We start from the raw sequence: 16,983 nt of genomic DNA on the forward strand, positions 1-16,983 counted from the left end.
GACGTCCTGCTGAAAGGTTAGCAGCGGCCAGCATCTATCGAGAAAAAGCTAAGAGGGAGCAGTACAGGGGGGGGGGGGGGGGGGGGTTAAGATCAAACTCGTTTTACAGCCAGGACGCTAATGAGAGTCCAACCTAAGTCGGCGTGTAACTGAAGCAAGCTGTAGATGTAGTGGTTCTTCTGTAGCTTGCCATGACTCGGTACCCAATCTGATGGGCGCCAAGTCAAGACAAGTCATACCAAGAGCCAAACAAAAAGCGAGAGAAAAAGAGAGAGAAGAAGAAGGCGAAGAAGGCGAAGGAAGAAGAAGAAGAAGAAGAGAAGAAGAAGGAGAAGAAGAAGAAGGAGAAGAATAAAGAGGAAGAAAGAAGAAGAAGAGAAGAAGAAGGAGAGTAGAAGAAGAAGAAGAGAAGAATAAAGAGGAAGAAAGAAGAAGAAAGAGGAAAGAAAGAAGCCTAGAAGAAGAAGAAGAAGAAGAAGAAGAAGAAGAAGAAGAAGAAGAAGAAGAAGAAGAAGAAGAAGAAGAGAAGAAGAAGAAGAAGAAGAAGAAGAAGAAGAATAAAGAGGAAGAAAGAAGAAGGAAGAGGAAGAAGAAGAAGAAGAAGAAGAAGAAGAAGAAGAAGAAGAAGAAGAAGAAGAAGAAGAAGAAGAAGAAGAAGAAGAAGAAGAGAGAGGATGACAAAATAAAGGATAAAAGTCAAGTAGTCAAGTAAGGAGAAAATGGAGGGTATCCTCGTGGTGAGAAAAACGGACATGACAGCTCTCGACGAATTTAGTATCGCCGAACGCCACATCCGCCATAATGTGGCAGGGGCAGTGGTGATAATGAGCGTTGATTATTTCTGATAACGATTGGATGCGATGCAGTTGGTGTAATATTTAAAGCTTGAAGGCCTTACGGGACACTTAAAACAAGATACGTGGAAACGACAACTACGAACTGCGAAACACGAGCACTTCAGCGCACATCCGCATCTGCAGTCACTGAACGGTGCTACACTCCTTCGCAGTCATTAAGTGCCGTCTGTGCACACACACAAAAATAACGCCCGGAAATTATACATACCATCTTTGGTACTAGCGCGAACACACACAGAACACAAGGAAGGGAACGGGACAAAGCGCCACTTACAACTACTTTACAGTTAGCGTTCTAGTGTCTGTATCCTATTATTGAGGAACGCTCTTTGTGTTTAGTGTTGCTAAAGATATTCACTCTTCAAGTGCTTTTGACATTTTTGGAGCTTTTCGCTCGTTGGCCAGAGGCAGCGTATCTCGCGTTGTACCAGGGTTCATTACCTATGCGCAAAATTCCTGGTTCAAATTAGCTCTACAGGAGGAAGAACACCACAGAGAACACCACTCCTAGAGGCACATAGAAACCGTCAAAAGTTTAACAATACAAGCCTAACACTCTCCTTATGCAACCAGAAAACATTCGCTCATCTCAGGCTGGAAACCGCGCTGGCACCCTAGTTGCTTTCTCTCCACCAAGACAGCTGGGTGGACTTTTGCCGGAAGGTGAATTCTAAAGACGCCAAAGTGCCGCCTTGCGTAAAAAAAAAATGGCGGTGGTTTAGCTCTGGTTAAATCTGGAGTGATGCGATAGCGACAGCTGGCCCAGTGGAACTTGGTCATGTGATAAGCCACGGCGCCGCGCCGCCGGCAGCTGCTCCGCACCACGTGACCGACCACGTGGCAGCGTGGCGGCGCAGACACGCTGAAGGCTCGAAATGCTACTGTAATGTAGCTACCGCTACAAAAGCAGGACACCTGCTATGGTCAAAGCAAGAAGGGTTATCTGAAAGGTATACCATATAAGTATGGTCGCACGTACGCCGGTCATACAGGGCGTGTGCGTGAGCATGCTGATAACAGACGCAGCACGCTGACACAGCAGTTGAGCATGGTGGTAGCTGATAACTGACTCTCTGCCGATATGTTGCAAGAATAAAGACTGCCGGCCAGAGCTCTGCACGGGTCCGGGCCAGCCCGCCGGGCCAGAAATTGCGTTGTCTCTCCGGGCCTGAGCCGGGCCCGGCTTGAAGCTGCGGGCCCAGAACGGGCCCGGGCATACAAGTCCATTTTCTGGCTTTTGATCCAATATTGCTGGGTAAGTGCACTTTGAGACTTTCTAGCAGCGACGCGGATCAAAGAGGGCCATCGTGTGGGCTGAGAAAGAAGGTTAGTGAAGGCTTATTTGCTTATGTTTTGGTGTCTATTATAGTTGCGTTTTCTTCAAGCGCGAAAACATACAAACGTTGCGGATTTTATTTCTTTTTAGAATGCTGCCCGGGACGGCTCGGGAAAGAAGTAATCCCGGCGTTAAAATCCTTCCAGGAAGTAGTTCGTTGACTCAGAATGAGACAAAAATTTAACTACGTCATATATATTAACCGAGCTTCATCAGCTTCACTTGTCGGGCAATGTGCAAGTAACCAGACATGCACGTCCGGCCGCTTTGAATCATACAAGAGAAGAAGTTAACTGGCATTTGTCAGTGATTGAAGAACAGCAGCGAAAGACTGCTCTCGCAAGTTTGAACACGCAAAATCCTGCAGCGGGCTGCGCTACACCAGCGTTGTTCTTAGTAAAGCGTTGTAACACCTACCAATGAGCTTGTTTGAACGATTTTTTTAGCCTACTAAAGTACAGCTCACTGCGGTCTGTGGCTGTTCCGGCTTTACTACAATAGACAATAGACATTATCAGCTTAGTTGGCGGGATAGAGCCCCTCATATCCCAGCAAGTCAACCCCGCCGCATGGAAAAGAGCTTAGACTTGCGTCAGCACACTTTCAATCAGGATCTTGAACAAAAAGATCTGCTTTATCTCCCCCCCCCCCCAACCCTTAAGTACCCGCTCCTATTAAAATGGTTTCCGTCATCTTTTTTTTTCTCCTATGACCACGTGATGCCCTCAGCCTTTTTCTCGTTAGTATGTGTTGCACAGGCAAATAAACCGTCTCAGTTAATAGCAGTCAGGGCCTTTGTTTTCGTTCTTTCGGTCGTCCTTGTTTGTCACGCGGCATTGCCTCTTGTTAAGTTTGCTAATGGATACGAAGCAGCAACCTCAAAGAGGCAAACGATTTTCCTTTCAAGTTCGACGCAGATTTAAAACAGCGCACGTACTATGATCCGTGCTTAACTTCATCACCTTTTTGCTAAAGGTTCATCGGACAGCTACCGGTAGCAAGCACGCGCAAAGGATCTCTTGCGACGAAGAGACAAAAGACAGAGCGCGCTCGCGCCAGTCTAGGCGTTGCAGCAGCAGTTCAAACCAGAAGCCCCACTGATCGCTACCCGCTTGCCTGGAGGCAAACCTCTGTTCTCCCGAGCGGAATCTGCCACGTTTGAGCGAGGTTAGGCCTACCGTTCCTTCCTTAGCACTGCTTATATATCGCCTAAGCGCTGCTTGTAGCTTGCGAGACAGCTTTGACCACGGAACTTTGAAGATGCCGTCGTTCCCTGCTATCAGTGTTCCACTTCGCAGGTGTCCCAAGAGATCTTGGACGGCCCCGCATCAAGGTCTTGCCTGACGACAAGAGCAGAGAGGTCCTGTTCCCGTCTGCTACCAAAGCTTGTTGACCACCGCACATCCGTGACCACCTGACGTCTGGAAGAGGAACATTGACAGCCTGGAGATTTAACCGTTGGTGAGCCACGTCTTACATGGCAGTATACAATGCAGCTTTCCTGAAGTTAACGGTTACTTTGGGACGGTTCGTGAGCAAAAAGTTCAGCATTACGCTACAAATATAGCGCGACTCAAAAATAAAACATTACTTAAGAAGGCCATCAACAAGCGATGATTTCCTGTCAAACAGCTGGCGAAAGAGGAAAATTATTAAGCGAACACGTCCCTTCGGCGGAGCGAGAGGAATGCTGAGAGAAGTTTCTAAGTGGATGTCGAACCCGACCGCGGCGGCTGCGTTTTTATGGAGGAAAAACGCTAAGGCGCCCGTGTGCTGTGCGATGTCAGTGCACGTTAAAGATCCCCAGGTGGTCGAAATTATTCCGGAGCCCTCCACTACGGCACCTCTCTCTTCCTTTCTTCTTTCACTCCCTCCTTTATCCCTTCCCTTACGGCGCATTTCAGGTGTCCAACGATATAAGAGACAGATACTGCGCCATTTCCTTTCCCCAAAAACCAATTATTATTAAGTGGATGTCGAAGTTCTCACTGACGTTGCTTCTGTGGACTTCGTTCTTAACTGCTTTGTTGATTATTTTTTGGTATTCTAGTTCTGCTTTATGTTTAGGAAGTTTGAATCGCAAATGGCACACTTGTTCTGTACGGCAGCAGGCCACATTTTACTTCGGGTGCTTCAGTGACAATTCCCTCCTAGTCTGAGTAGCGCACAAAGAAGTAATATTTGTGGCCATGAGTCTACATGGTTAATAATCGTAAACAAAACCTCTCCACTTAAATTTGATGACTTGAAGCTTTCTTACAGCTTTCTTGGAGGTGTTGAAGCTATGCGTGCACTGTTGTATTTGCTTGGTCCATGCAGCCGCAGAAACCCAATCAGAATTTCTCTATTTTCAGTCTTCGAAATCACTCCACGACAATTCAAATCCGCGATCGATATAACCGCGAGAGTCAGCATATCGAGAGGTTTTGTTTGAAAGTTAACGGATCTTAGTGATAACCGATAAAGCGGTGCTCATCTAGAACATTGCAGGCTCTGTTCCCACTGCCTCGTTGTATAACCGAATTTCCCGCTTTTTTTTCTTGGCGTTGCCTCACAGGCAATTTTCACTTAAGGCAGCGGGCCCAACATGTATGCTTAGCTACGCTGTGGTTAGGCGCCTAATCTTCCCCAGCACATTTTGCTCGGAGAAAATTTAAACTTTATTGTATTTAGGCCACACTCATTTTCGGCGATGCTTTAGCATCCGAAGCTTTAGCTTTAGCCGTTTTCAAACCCCTTTGTTGAGAACTGTGCTGCTCAGAAACTTGCTTACTTAATACCTTAATTACAAAACACATTCACACGTGATGGAAGTTTCACAGCAGCCCCAGGCACGCGTGACGAATGCAAAGACGTCCTTCCTTTTTTTTCACCTCCCTCATAAAAACTACCCCATTTTGTACGGCACAAATATGTACTTCCTTTCTGCGTGATCCTTTTTCTCTTACTGGCTCTGTTTCCTTCCTTTTAATTTCTTGTAACGATGTGTAGTACAGAGTGGTAATGTCGGCTTCCTTGTTTAATGCACCACTGTTATTGCACCACCTTAATGCACCACAGCTAGTCTGGCTAAGCCAATCAATCAATCAATCAATCAATCAATCAATCAATCAATCAATGAATCAGTGAGTCTTGTGATTTACTTTCTTTTCATGCGGACATACGCGTTATGCTTGTCTGCATCTTTAGTGCTTTCGTCAGGTTGGAACTTAAAATTTCCCTGACACCACTTCCGTGCTAATCGTTGTTCTCACGCTTAGAAATCTTTGTTCCACCATCCAGAGCAGGACCAGTCGATTTCGAACGCCACTGGAGCTTCAGGCTGTAGACAACTGATCGAGTGACCATGGGCGGTAAGAATCTCTTCTGGCCTCCTTAAAGCCCTCTAATATCTCATCTGCAATGTTCCTGTTGCATTATCCCGGCAAATGTTTATGCGACCACTGATAATCTTGGCAGGAAAAAAAAATTGGTCGAGCCATGTGCATATTCTAACGTATTAGTTTAACTATTCCTTCTGCCACTTGTTACGCTGTGTGTGTCGGTTTTAAGAAATCTGACTTGTTCCTGCGCTTAGGAGTTTGGCTGCTTGATTTTCAATATGGCTGCGTTTTCCTTGCCTACATAAAAGTTGTTATTAAGCGCTTCCATTGTTCGCTCACAAGAACATCACATAAATAGCCGATATAGCGTAGCCGTTGTAACAGGATGCAAGGCACCGCGCAGGCCTGCTGTGTGTTTAACGGAACGAACACCATCAGTAATGGTTGGCGCATGTATTCTTCACTTTAATTTCAGAACTTTACGCGTATGGTAAGTACCACTGTGAGGAATTCAGCCTTTTAAGTGGTAAGTACAGGACCTAAAAACGCATCTCGCAAAAGTCTTCTGGCACTACGCTACCGTTTTAATCACTATATATGAATAAGAAAACGGCAGGTAAATGCTAACTAGCCGTAATTATCGTGACAAAGAAGACTTAACATGAACATTTCGGCTATTGCGCATTAATCTACGAACTTCTTAACGTTTCTTACGTTTCAGACTATCCGCAGCAAGGTACGTGCCAATCGTCTTTCTTATCTTCTGTTCAACTCGCATATACACGGAAAACCATATTTACCTTATCTTTATTTTATTCCCTGGTACCTTAGCGGTCTAAATTTTTCGGAATTGTAGAAGTGTGTTCGTCCTGGCGTTCAGATAAAAAAAAAAGACTAAGATTGTAGTTTGGAAGCGCGTAGTTTTAATTTTTTTTTTCAATTCAGATTTATGAATCTTGACATTCATATCTGCCGTGTGCGTGGATGCCACTGTCGCAGTAATCTTTTCCCTCAGTAATCTGAGGGCGCCACTGCCCCACTAATCTCTCCAGAAATCCCCAGATATTCGCTTATAAAAGTGGTCTATAACCAGTCTATAGACTTCTTGTGGACTCTTGCTTTCCTGTCAATATTTCTTTGTCTATTCACAGTCTATAGATTGGCTATAGACAAAACTTTACTAAAAGTGTATGGCCATAAATCTCTATAGATTGTCTATAGTCTGCCAATAGGATTTCTATTGCCTGTAAACTACACTCTAGGATCTGTCTATAGAGAGGCTATAAACTTTTGTAGACAAAAATGTCTGGACAGGCTATAGACTGTCTAAAGAAATTTTTGTAAGTGTTCATTCAGAATGCGTAGCTGTGCAGAACCAAAATACGGAGATAAATATCACCAACACGCTTTCATCACTAAGCGCTTAGCATTAGTTTTATCACCAGTTCAGTACTACCCAAAGACTGAGAGACGCGACACATATGGTATTATGCGGCGACAGTTTAACAGCGCCCTCTTCGTATTGCACAACGCATGTAGCAGTATGAAAGCGCATGTTTTCCAATTAAGCCTTTCTTTCAGGCTCTGTTTACGACCAGTCAGGCAGTAAGTGCGAAATTTTATTCACACATGTTACGGCTCCTATCGATACTGCGCAGCAAATAACCACTCATTCTCACCATCCCGACGCGGTTGTAGTGAACGTTCTTAGGCACTTCCGAGCTCTAACTATAACCAACATAATATCACACGCAAATGCCTAACATCGTGAAACGCTGTCACAGCTACTTTCAACAACGCCAGCCTTCTCACTGCAAGCTAAAGTAAATACTTGAGAGCTCTTTATCGCATAGCGTACGCTTTATGATGAGAAAGGTGTAGAAGTTTTCTTATTGCTTGGTAAGAGCCGCTTCATCAAGCACTAATCGGATTATCTGATCAACTTATTGGATATCCGGAATCAAATGTACTTCGTATAAGGGTTTTATTTATTTTTACTTTTTGCAGTCGACTCTACCTACGCTGCTCGTAAGTAATACAAGTCTATTATACTCCGTGTGACACTGATTCCTACAGCAAGTGATAACGGCCTCTTTAGTATTTATTTCTTCAGACTTTCGCGCTAAACAAAAAAAAAACTTAGTATGGTCGAGTTGGAATCGCCTATCGAGGAATGGGATGATTGTGATGACAAAAACACAAGCGTCGTAATTACATAAATGCCGGTAGAATCGAGAACCGCGCCATTCGGAAAAAAAAAGAGCGGGAAGAGGGGAAAGAAGGTGGGAGAGAGTTAAAAAAACTCTTAGCCACTGATGCGCATCATGAAGCATAATAGGCTCTTGGTTGGTCAAATGTTTAGGGGAATCCCCAAGGTGCAGTAGATTTGAAATAAGGGAGTAATTACTCATTGACATCCACCAAACCGCAGCCGTACGGCTAGAAAGGGAAGCTATACAGCTTTCTCAGATACCTCGCAGTTAGACAAAAATTCGTCCTGGTTCGGGGTTCGAACCAGGGACCACCGCTTCTCCAGAACAGTCGCTCTGCCAACTGAGCTTATGGTTCAATTATTTATTACTCACAGTCATTTATTACTCACCAGACCAGTTTTATTTACTTGTTAAACGAATAGTGTTGAATATAAAGCGCCTTAAATGAAATGGAACCTCTTGTTTAGGCTGTGCTAAATTTATGAGTGCGCCAAACGATCATGACAACGTTTCGACAAGACTTCAGGCTGTTCCGCCAAGTAACTAGATTATTTATTTCTTGTATTATCATTTTTATTTTAGCCTCGGGCCAAAGCGGTAAGTATCAGCCATCGCCTGTTCTCCTGCACGGCAAAGACTGAGCCATACGAAGAGATCGTAAACACATTTTATACCAGGCGTTTCAGGGAAGACTAAATGATTCTCAAAAATAGGTTTTTTGAGGTAAAAATAAAGCTTTTATAGCATAGTATTACCACTGTTGGCGGAGACCAGGAAAGTGGTGAATCGTTATAAGTAGTAGGTTGGGTAACTAATTTTAATAATTAACTTTTTAACCATTAGAGTTAGGCGCCTAGTTTAAACCAGGGGTTTGTAGCCGGTCGTTAGTAATATCCACATCCGTTTTTATTTTACATTGTGGAAAAATACATGCGCTTTCGAAAAGCATGCAGGCAAACCAACCTTTCCAGTGCACGTAACTAGTGAAAAAAGTCAAATTTTGTCGCGCCAGAGCGCCTAGGGTAATCTCGTTTTCTAAGTTCTAGAAACAGATATGGCTTTAACTAACGATCGGCTGCAAATGTAACTGCAACCATGTGCCTAGCTGTGATAGTTAAGAAGTTAATTATCAGAAATTAGTTAACCAGCTTCCGACGTAAGACAATTCACCGGCTTTCCGGTGTCCGCAAACACTGGTAATACTACGCCACAAAAGCCATATTTTCATCCCAAAAAGCCTATTTTTGAAAATTACTTAGCCTTCCCTGAACCACTTGGAATGTTTACAGACTTTTGCGCTTCAAGCCTAAATCCCCGCCAACATAACGACGCGCAGGGAATAACGTGGGTTCGGAGCGATAAGGCAATGTGATAAGACGCTCATGTTGCTGTGACAAAATGCTCCTCTTTTTACACGCATATGACTCGTCTACAGTGATGTGCTCAACTATATATGTCCGCGGCAGGATAAAGACTCCACCAAATGATCATCAATTAGCTCTCTCTTGAGCCAGCTGTGAACAATTGATACTTGCCAATTTCCTAACCTTATCACACTGCCTGGACCTTTGCCACCCCCTGTTACGCTTGCATTCCCTTGTAATCCAATGCATTACCCTCAGGGACCTTAGGCTATCTGCCCTTCGCGCTTCATTAAGCTGCCGACATCCATATCCTATTCTTGATTTCGCCTTAGATATCAGTGAGGGGAAACTACGATCAGGAGAAACTAATCAGAACGCGAAACACACGAAGCTGGTGCTGATGCAGAAAACAACCGTGTGAAATTAATTTTTCTCTTTTTTTCAGGAATTCAAGTAGATTCGTAAGATTCGTAATCAAATTCGCAATTGTACTTAAGCAGCGTTTACCGACGCAGACTCGCTGGTTTCTAAAGTAGTTTATTATTACGTTCTCTGCGCCATTGTTAGTGTACATTGAAATCGTAATAAGAAGGCGTACAGTGTTTCTTTGAAGTTCGCCGGCCGCTATGCATGCAAACGAAACACTAGCTGCTCGCGGGATATTGTTTCGTCTATACAGGGGCTTTGTGCGGTGGCAATTGAAGGACGCTATTGTCGATGCGCAAGCACTTCGGGGGCAATCAGCCACACCCCCCCCCCCCCCCCCCCCCCCCACAGGTACAGACAAAAATTTAGGCCTGCGCGTGTACTTCCGATCCCTCGGGAGATTTACCTCTCGAACAACTCAACCATTGCCTGAAGAAGCAGAAGCGTCTGTCTGTCTGTCTGTCTGTCTGTCTGTCTGTCTGTCTGTCTGTCTGTCTGTCTGTCTGTCTGTCTGTCTGTCTGTCTGCCTGCCTGCCTGCCTGCCTGCCTGCCTGCCTGTCTGTCTGTCTGTCTGTCTGTCTGTCTGTCTGTCTGTCTGTCTGTCTGTCTGTCTGTCTGTCTGTCTGTCTGTCTGCCTGCCTGTCTGCCTGTCTCTGTCTCTGTCTCTGTCTGTCTGTCTGTCTGTCTGTCTGTCTGTCTGTCTGTCTGTCTGTCTGTCTGTGTCTGTCTGTGTCTGTCTGTCTGTCTGTCTGTCTGTCTGTCTGTCTGTCTGTCTGTCCGTCCGTCCGTCCGTCCGTCCGTCCGTCCGTCCGTGCAGACAGATAGACTGCTAGCAAACTAGACTGGCTGAGGTCGATGGCAAAGGAACGTAAGCAAATACTCACGCAAGGTGCAACAGAACTGAAACAAATGTGAAATCGAGTGCTATTGCATTCCACTCCTAAGGCGACTTAAGCGTTCCCATAGTATTTTGCTGCTGTACTCTACACCATCTTCTCCTACTGCTCTCGCAGCGAGCATGCATTCGGCATGGGGCCGGTTCTCGCCACTGGCGTCTTCTTCGCCATGCTTGGCGTCGCCGGTGCTATCATCTTCCTGGCGGCAAACAGTACCGAACGTAAGCAGGTCACTTTCGTAGTAACCGAGTGACTTTTTGTGAGAAGTGCTCTCAGCTCTCTTGGTTGACACTCGAAATTTTCTGTGAACTTTAGAAATCTACTGTTGAACGCGCCAATTTGCACACCATCTGTATAAAGTATATATTTAAAACATTAACCACGACACCTGAATGCAATGGCTTAACTTCGCAGGGAGCGATATTGTGTTCTACCGATACGACATGCTGGCATTTAATTCCGGCCGGATAGTGAAAGGAGCTTTAATGTACTTTTACTGCGACAACTGTTCAAGCTTTGGTTTAGCCATATAGTCCTGCATTCTACCGTGTAATCGGCAGCGTCAGCCGTGATTTTTCAAATACTGCGTGTGTTATTTTTATTTGCCTAATGATGAAAACTTGATTAAATTCGTTTAATTCATGGCCCGGTGGCAAAATGGAGAGCGGAAGATCCTCTTTGAGGAGGGAGAGGGAAATTGCGAAGGGGAAGAGGGTGAAAATGTCGGAGGCAAGGTTTACCTACAGTCTGATACAACTCAAGACAAGACCGAAGGGGGCTTTTCCCTGTCAAAGGACCCTTTTCCAGGCAATGGCGTCGGCTGATTCCCATGAGCCTATTTGCGTGACAATGCAGGAAGGGGACTACCCCCAACCATGGAAGGAAGGGACTATCCCCTTTCATCGGCCACTCCCTGCATTCTCGAGCTAGCGGGCTCATGAGACTCGGCCGATGCCATTAGCTGGAAAGGGGTCCCTTGACGGACAAAAGCGACTTCATTCTTGAGTTGTATTCGCCTACAGTTGCCCGGGATGTTACGTTGAGAGCAGAGGAATGCGCAACCTGAGGGTGGTTCCTCGGCACAATGCTGGACAATATGGGTGATCCAAAGTTGTAACAGCCTCCGCCAATTAATGAACTAATCCGATAAACGTAGCTTTACAAATTTTTTTCCTCTTATTTGTTTTTACATACACCCCGTCCATAATGCAAGTAGTGGAAATGTACATTAGTGTAGGTGAATAGTGCAAGTATTTGGTTTTTCGGGTCTCCTTGAAGTGAACCAACTCCCTTGCGTGCTTGTTTGACACGTTTATTGCCACCAAAGTTCTGGAGTAGCCGGTTTCATTGCCTGTTGTGCAGCTCTGTGCTTGTTTTTTAAAAGGTACATGCGTCTCTCCGTCGTGATAGTGCGCGAGGAATGCATCGTTATTTTTTTGCCTCTATCGGGATGCGGCCGCAGGAGTCATAAATCGAACTGCGCGGTCTCGTGTTCGGTCGCAAAATGCTTCCGTTTTGCCTTTATCGGGATGCGGCCGTAGGAGTCATAAATCGAACTGCGCGGTCTCGTGTTCGGTCGCAAAATGCTGCCGTACCCGCTGAGAATACGCTGTTGGTTATTTGCAGCTGCCGAGGCTTCCGAAGACGATGGAGGGTTTTCAATCGGTGATGGCGGAGGCGGTGGAGGTGGTGGTGGTGGAGGTGGTGGTGGCCCGGTGATGCAGCCTCCTGTCCCGACACGAGGTCCTTTGCCACCATCTGGTCCTCCTTCGCCGCCTGTCGTTCCACCAGGACCACCAGGACCAGTTCCTCCAGGACCAGCCCCTCCAGGACCAGCCGCTCCAGGACCAGCCCCTCCAGGACCAGTCCCGCCGGGACCAGTTCCTCCGGGTCCAGTGACAAGGCGGTTTACCACTGTTCGTCCATCAAACAGTGAGAATTCGTTTCCGTCCTTCCTGGGCGGGTTGCTTAGATTTCGACTTTATTTCGGCAGCGAGACAACAACTGATGAAAAAGCATTCACATGCTTGACCTGTTGTCGATCCCATATGAACAAAAAATAGAATGGGTAAGAATAATAATTGAAAACTACAGGGGAGAAATGTTCGAAAGCGTGACAAGAAACAAAACGACTGGCACACAAATAGCGTTATGTATACATAGTTAAGCACTTCGTGCAGGGCAACAAAATGGTATACGTCATTAAGTGAATTTAAATTAACGCGTATCAGATAATTGCAACATCACCTGTAATGGACACTTATTCGCGATATATAAACTGCGTTGACGCAGAGAAAATTTTGAATGCCATCCATATTCTTCTTCACTTGGGAATAATATTCGGGAATAAAATTCCCGAATATGGGATGCGGACTATCAGTTTCAACTCAATGGTAGTGCGCTAATTTTCAGAGCTTCTATTTTCGCAACACGATAGCAAGTAGTCGATCCTCGAATCACAATTATTTTAGAAAAAAGCGGGTGCGCCAGGTCACGTACTAGCTTGTCGTATTCAGACATTACGATGCGTGGCCGCCGCGGTGGCTCAGTGGTTATGGTGCTTAGCTGCTTATCCGAAAGACGCACGTTCGATCTCGGCCGCGGCGGTCGAATTTCGATGGAGGCGAAATTCGATAGGCTCGTGTGCAGTGCGATGTCAGTGCACGTTAAACAACCCCAGGTGGCCGAAATTTCTGGAGCCCTCCACTACGGCGTCCCTGAGTCGCTTTGGGACGTTAAACCCCCTAAATCATAAACCAAACAATTACGATGTGATTGAAAATTAAGATACTAGAAATGGAGTCGAGTAATTCATCTTCATGCCTACTACTGAGCAAAAAATTGTTATTTTTTAACACGTGTGGGCAGTGGGCAACTACACTCGCTTTATTGCAGTGTAACGTATCACATGGTCATGTCCAACCCGACCGCGTTTCTGAACTGCTTGTGACGCCTGTAGGTGGGTGACGCCGCGGTGGCTGAGTGGTTACGGTACTCGGCTACTAACCCGAAAGACATGGGTTCGATCCGGGCCGCGGCGATGGAGTTTCGGTGGAGGCTAAATGCTAGAGGCCTGTGTACTGTGCGTGAGTGCACGTTAAAGAACCTCACGTGGTCGAAATTATCCGGAGCCGTCCACTACGGCGTCCCTCGTAGCCTGAGTTGCTTTGGGACGTTGAACCCCATAAACCAAACTAAACTAGCCAGAAGTTCGACCTTTCGGTGCTTCGTGTACATAAGCGCAAGGTTAACAAGCAGTCAGTGAGGTAAGGGTGTATAAAAACTGGGGAATGGTACCGGAAGTAAAATGCATTTGGAGTTCACTTAGAAGAGCCTGGTGCAGGCTTTGGGCTATTTACTTCGAAACAATTCACGATTATCTGCTGCCAAACCCCAGTAACTGGCCGATGTGGACAAATAGAAACCCTGAATAGTGAAGCTCTCATATAAATAGCCTTTTCCCCGGACGGAAAAACAAGACATCACTGCATTTCGAGGAAACGGGCTACATTGTCTGTGCGAATTTGAATGAAAAAGAATGGGATGAAGCATGTGGCTGTGTAATGAGATTAGGAATTATGCTACTGAGTATGCGTTACCATTAGTCTTTCCTCCTGACGGTCGCGGGTGGCGTGATCGAGTCCTTCAATCACATCTAAGCCAAATTCAAAACGCAGATAAAGGAAATGTTACTACGGCAAAACTTTTATTTTCGAACCGATTAGCTACTGAGAGTGTGTATTTCTTACCTCTTTCATCCTATGTGCGCTTTTAGGCAATACAGAATGTGGTTTTTAATTATTTCTCTCCGTACGTAATCAGCGTGTCCTGCTGTTTTCATTATTTTTTGTCTGTGTTGCGTGCAGCCCTTTATGTACGTTGTTATTTATAATTTATAGAAATTGCTCATGTGTATTCCTACCACCTTCTTTGGAGTGCCCTACCACATTTTTTGCTGCTGCTTTGCTGATCACGTTGACCGGAGTGCCCTACCACCTTTAGCAGGCTGCGAGGTCGTTCTAAACTGCGGCTTAGCCCGCGAGGGGCGCAGCGGGGTTTGCGGAGCTTCTCCCAAGCGAACACCCCTAAAGAAAGCCGGGCGCCAGGCCGGGGGCCACTTGTACCCATTTTTACCGGTGGGTGTCCGGCGGTGGGTTCCGAACCAACCACCTCCCGCAGCCGTGACGGGCGCCCAACCAACTTCATTTGCAAATTCGCCGTGACATTGCCCTTTTATCTATCTTTCACAAATACGTCCATGCCACTGATTCACCGCCAGCACATCTACAACGTCTCTCCTGCTTATCACATAGATTACATAATAACTACAGCTATGCTCGCATTTATGGCAACACTCATGTTTTCAACTTCTCATCACTCCCGCGTGCCATCCGTCTCTGGAACGATCTTCCGGACTGCATCGCCCTGCAGGGTAACCATGACACCTTTCGCAAACATCTACTCAAGCACTTCATTGATAACACTTAGCACGTCATTTATATACTCACGATTCATATAAAATCCTTAATTCATATTGCAGCGAAGAAGCACACACACAGAGAGAAGGAACACGCAAAAAAACACGGACGAACGCTGCACCCACAACTGGTTTACTGCGAAAAGAATTCAAGCTTAAAATGGCTCACGCATCTGCGCACTACAGAAAGAAAACCAAAACAAACACGTGCCACGAAATAACATCTTATCGTATTGCCGCGAAAAGGTTGAATTCCGAAGCGTACAAAAAAACGGATGCATCACTGATGCAGCAATCTGCTTTTTCCTTTATGTGAAAGGCCTCCAGGAGTTCACGTGCCGTTTTATACTTGCTTCTGCCTAGGATTCGAACACTATCGAAACGTGGCGAACATGTCACGCATGACTGGCAGTGCCTAACCAAGTGCACATTCTCTTTGTTCTTTAAATTCCTTTGGTGCTCCCCTAGCCGGTCGTTAATACATCGCCCCGTTTGACCGATGTACACTTTTCCACATGAAAGTGGCAGCTCGTATACCACCTCAGAAGCGCATTGCACATAGGGCGTAGTGTGCTTTTTTCCACACCCGCTTCTCCTTGTTTCGCTTCCGGAAATACGAGGGCACATCTTTGACAGCTTCACCGGCGCCGAAAAAACGAGCGGCACCCCATACCTGTTCGCAACCTTCTTCATGTTATGCGACACCTTGTGTAGGTAGGGGGCAACTTCCGGTCGCAGGTTCATGTTCCTTTCTTACTTCTTGGAGTTCTCTGTGCGTGCCTTCACTTTTTTCAAAGAAAAAAAATCCCTTCAAGCGGTTGAAAAGAATTTCACCCTTATAAAGCGTCGTGCTACTACTGCAAAACAAAAGATAGCCGACTTCTGCAAGGATGTTGGGAATGAAACTTTGTGTACGCGAGTCACTAAGTCTAAAGGTAATGCTTTGAATGTTTTCTTTAGTGCTACGACGCACAAACCCGGGGTCCCTTTCCGCACTATTGTAAGTGAAAAAGGCTCTTGGCAGTTACATGTTAGCCAGTTTCTGCAAAAATCTTTAAAACAACTTACTGTTCACGATCCGTTCCTTGTCAAAAATTCTGGAGATGTTAATTTTCTCAAGAACGACCGCAACATCGGCTTTGCTTTCTCTGTCGATGTAGAGGATCTGTTTTATTCTATACCTCACCAAGAGTTGTTCGCTTCTTTGAGACAATGCATTGACAAGAGCGGTGTTGTCCCTTTCCAAAATTCGGCTGGCATGTCTGTTGACAATTTTTTGACTCTTTTAGAATTTTACCTTAAAGGTACATTTATCGCTTTTAACAATCACCTCTATTTACAGACGAAAGGCATTTGCATTGGATCTTGTGTCGCACCCATTTTAAGTGACATTTTTTTAGCCAGCATTGACCAGGTTTTAAGCACTGTTTTTAACTCGGACGAGGTCATCAAAGTGTACCGATATGTTGATGATTTTTTAATATTTTTGGACAAGCAGAGCCCTTTACACTACTGCGCTATTGTTAACAAGATTTTAGATGCTTTTAGGAAGTATGGAAAGGGTCTAACATTTACTTTCGAGACACCGGATAACGACGAACTTCAGTTTCTAGATATTCGAGTGAAGTTGGGCAGAGATCATACTTGTTGGATGTACGCCCCTCGTGTTCAGAAGCAACTCTTGCCTTACGACTCTACTCATTCGAAGGTGATAAAAAGAGGCATAGTTAGTTTGTGTCTGGATTCGGCGCTTGAGAAATCGTGCGTCCATGAGATGCAGTCTAGCTTTCAGAACCAATTGGCTAGAATTTTGTCAGCGGGCTACCCCTTGTCGGTCGTGACTTCTGTTGCAGAAGCTTGCCTGAAAAAAGTGAAGGCACGCACAGAGAACTCCAAGAAGAAAGAAAGGAACATGAACCTGCGACCGGAAGTTGCCCCCTACCTACACAAGGTGTCGCATAACATGAAGAAGGTTGCGAACAGGTATGGGATGCCGCTCGTTTTTTCGGCGCCGGTGAAGCTGTCAAAGTTGTGCCCTCGTATTTCCGGAAGCGAAACAAGGAGAAGCGGGTGTGGAAAAAAGCACACTAC

The 16,983-nt window shown here is 45.6% G+C and overlaps 1 protein-coding gene across 1 annotated transcript in view; it reads left to right on the forward strand.

The window, feature by feature from the left end:
* Nucleotides 1-12,133: 12,133 nt before the first annotated feature.
* LOC144135462 (uncharacterized) overlaps nucleotides 12,134-16,983 on the forward strand; it is a 29,535-nt gene continuing 24,685 nt past the window's right edge. The window contains exon 1 of the mRNA XM_077668123.1: nucleotides 12,134-12,347. Coding sequence (XP_077524249.1) covers nucleotides 12,134-12,347 — 214 coding nt within the window. The remainder of the gene's footprint in view (nucleotides 12,348-16,983) is intronic.

The sequence above is a fragment of the Amblyomma americanum genome, chromosome 5, assembly GCF_052857255.1.
Source record: "Amblyomma americanum isolate KBUSLIRL-KWMA chromosome 5, ASM5285725v1, whole genome shotgun sequence".
NCBI lineage: Eukaryota > Metazoa > Arthropoda > Arachnida > Ixodida > Ixodidae > Amblyomma > Amblyomma americanum.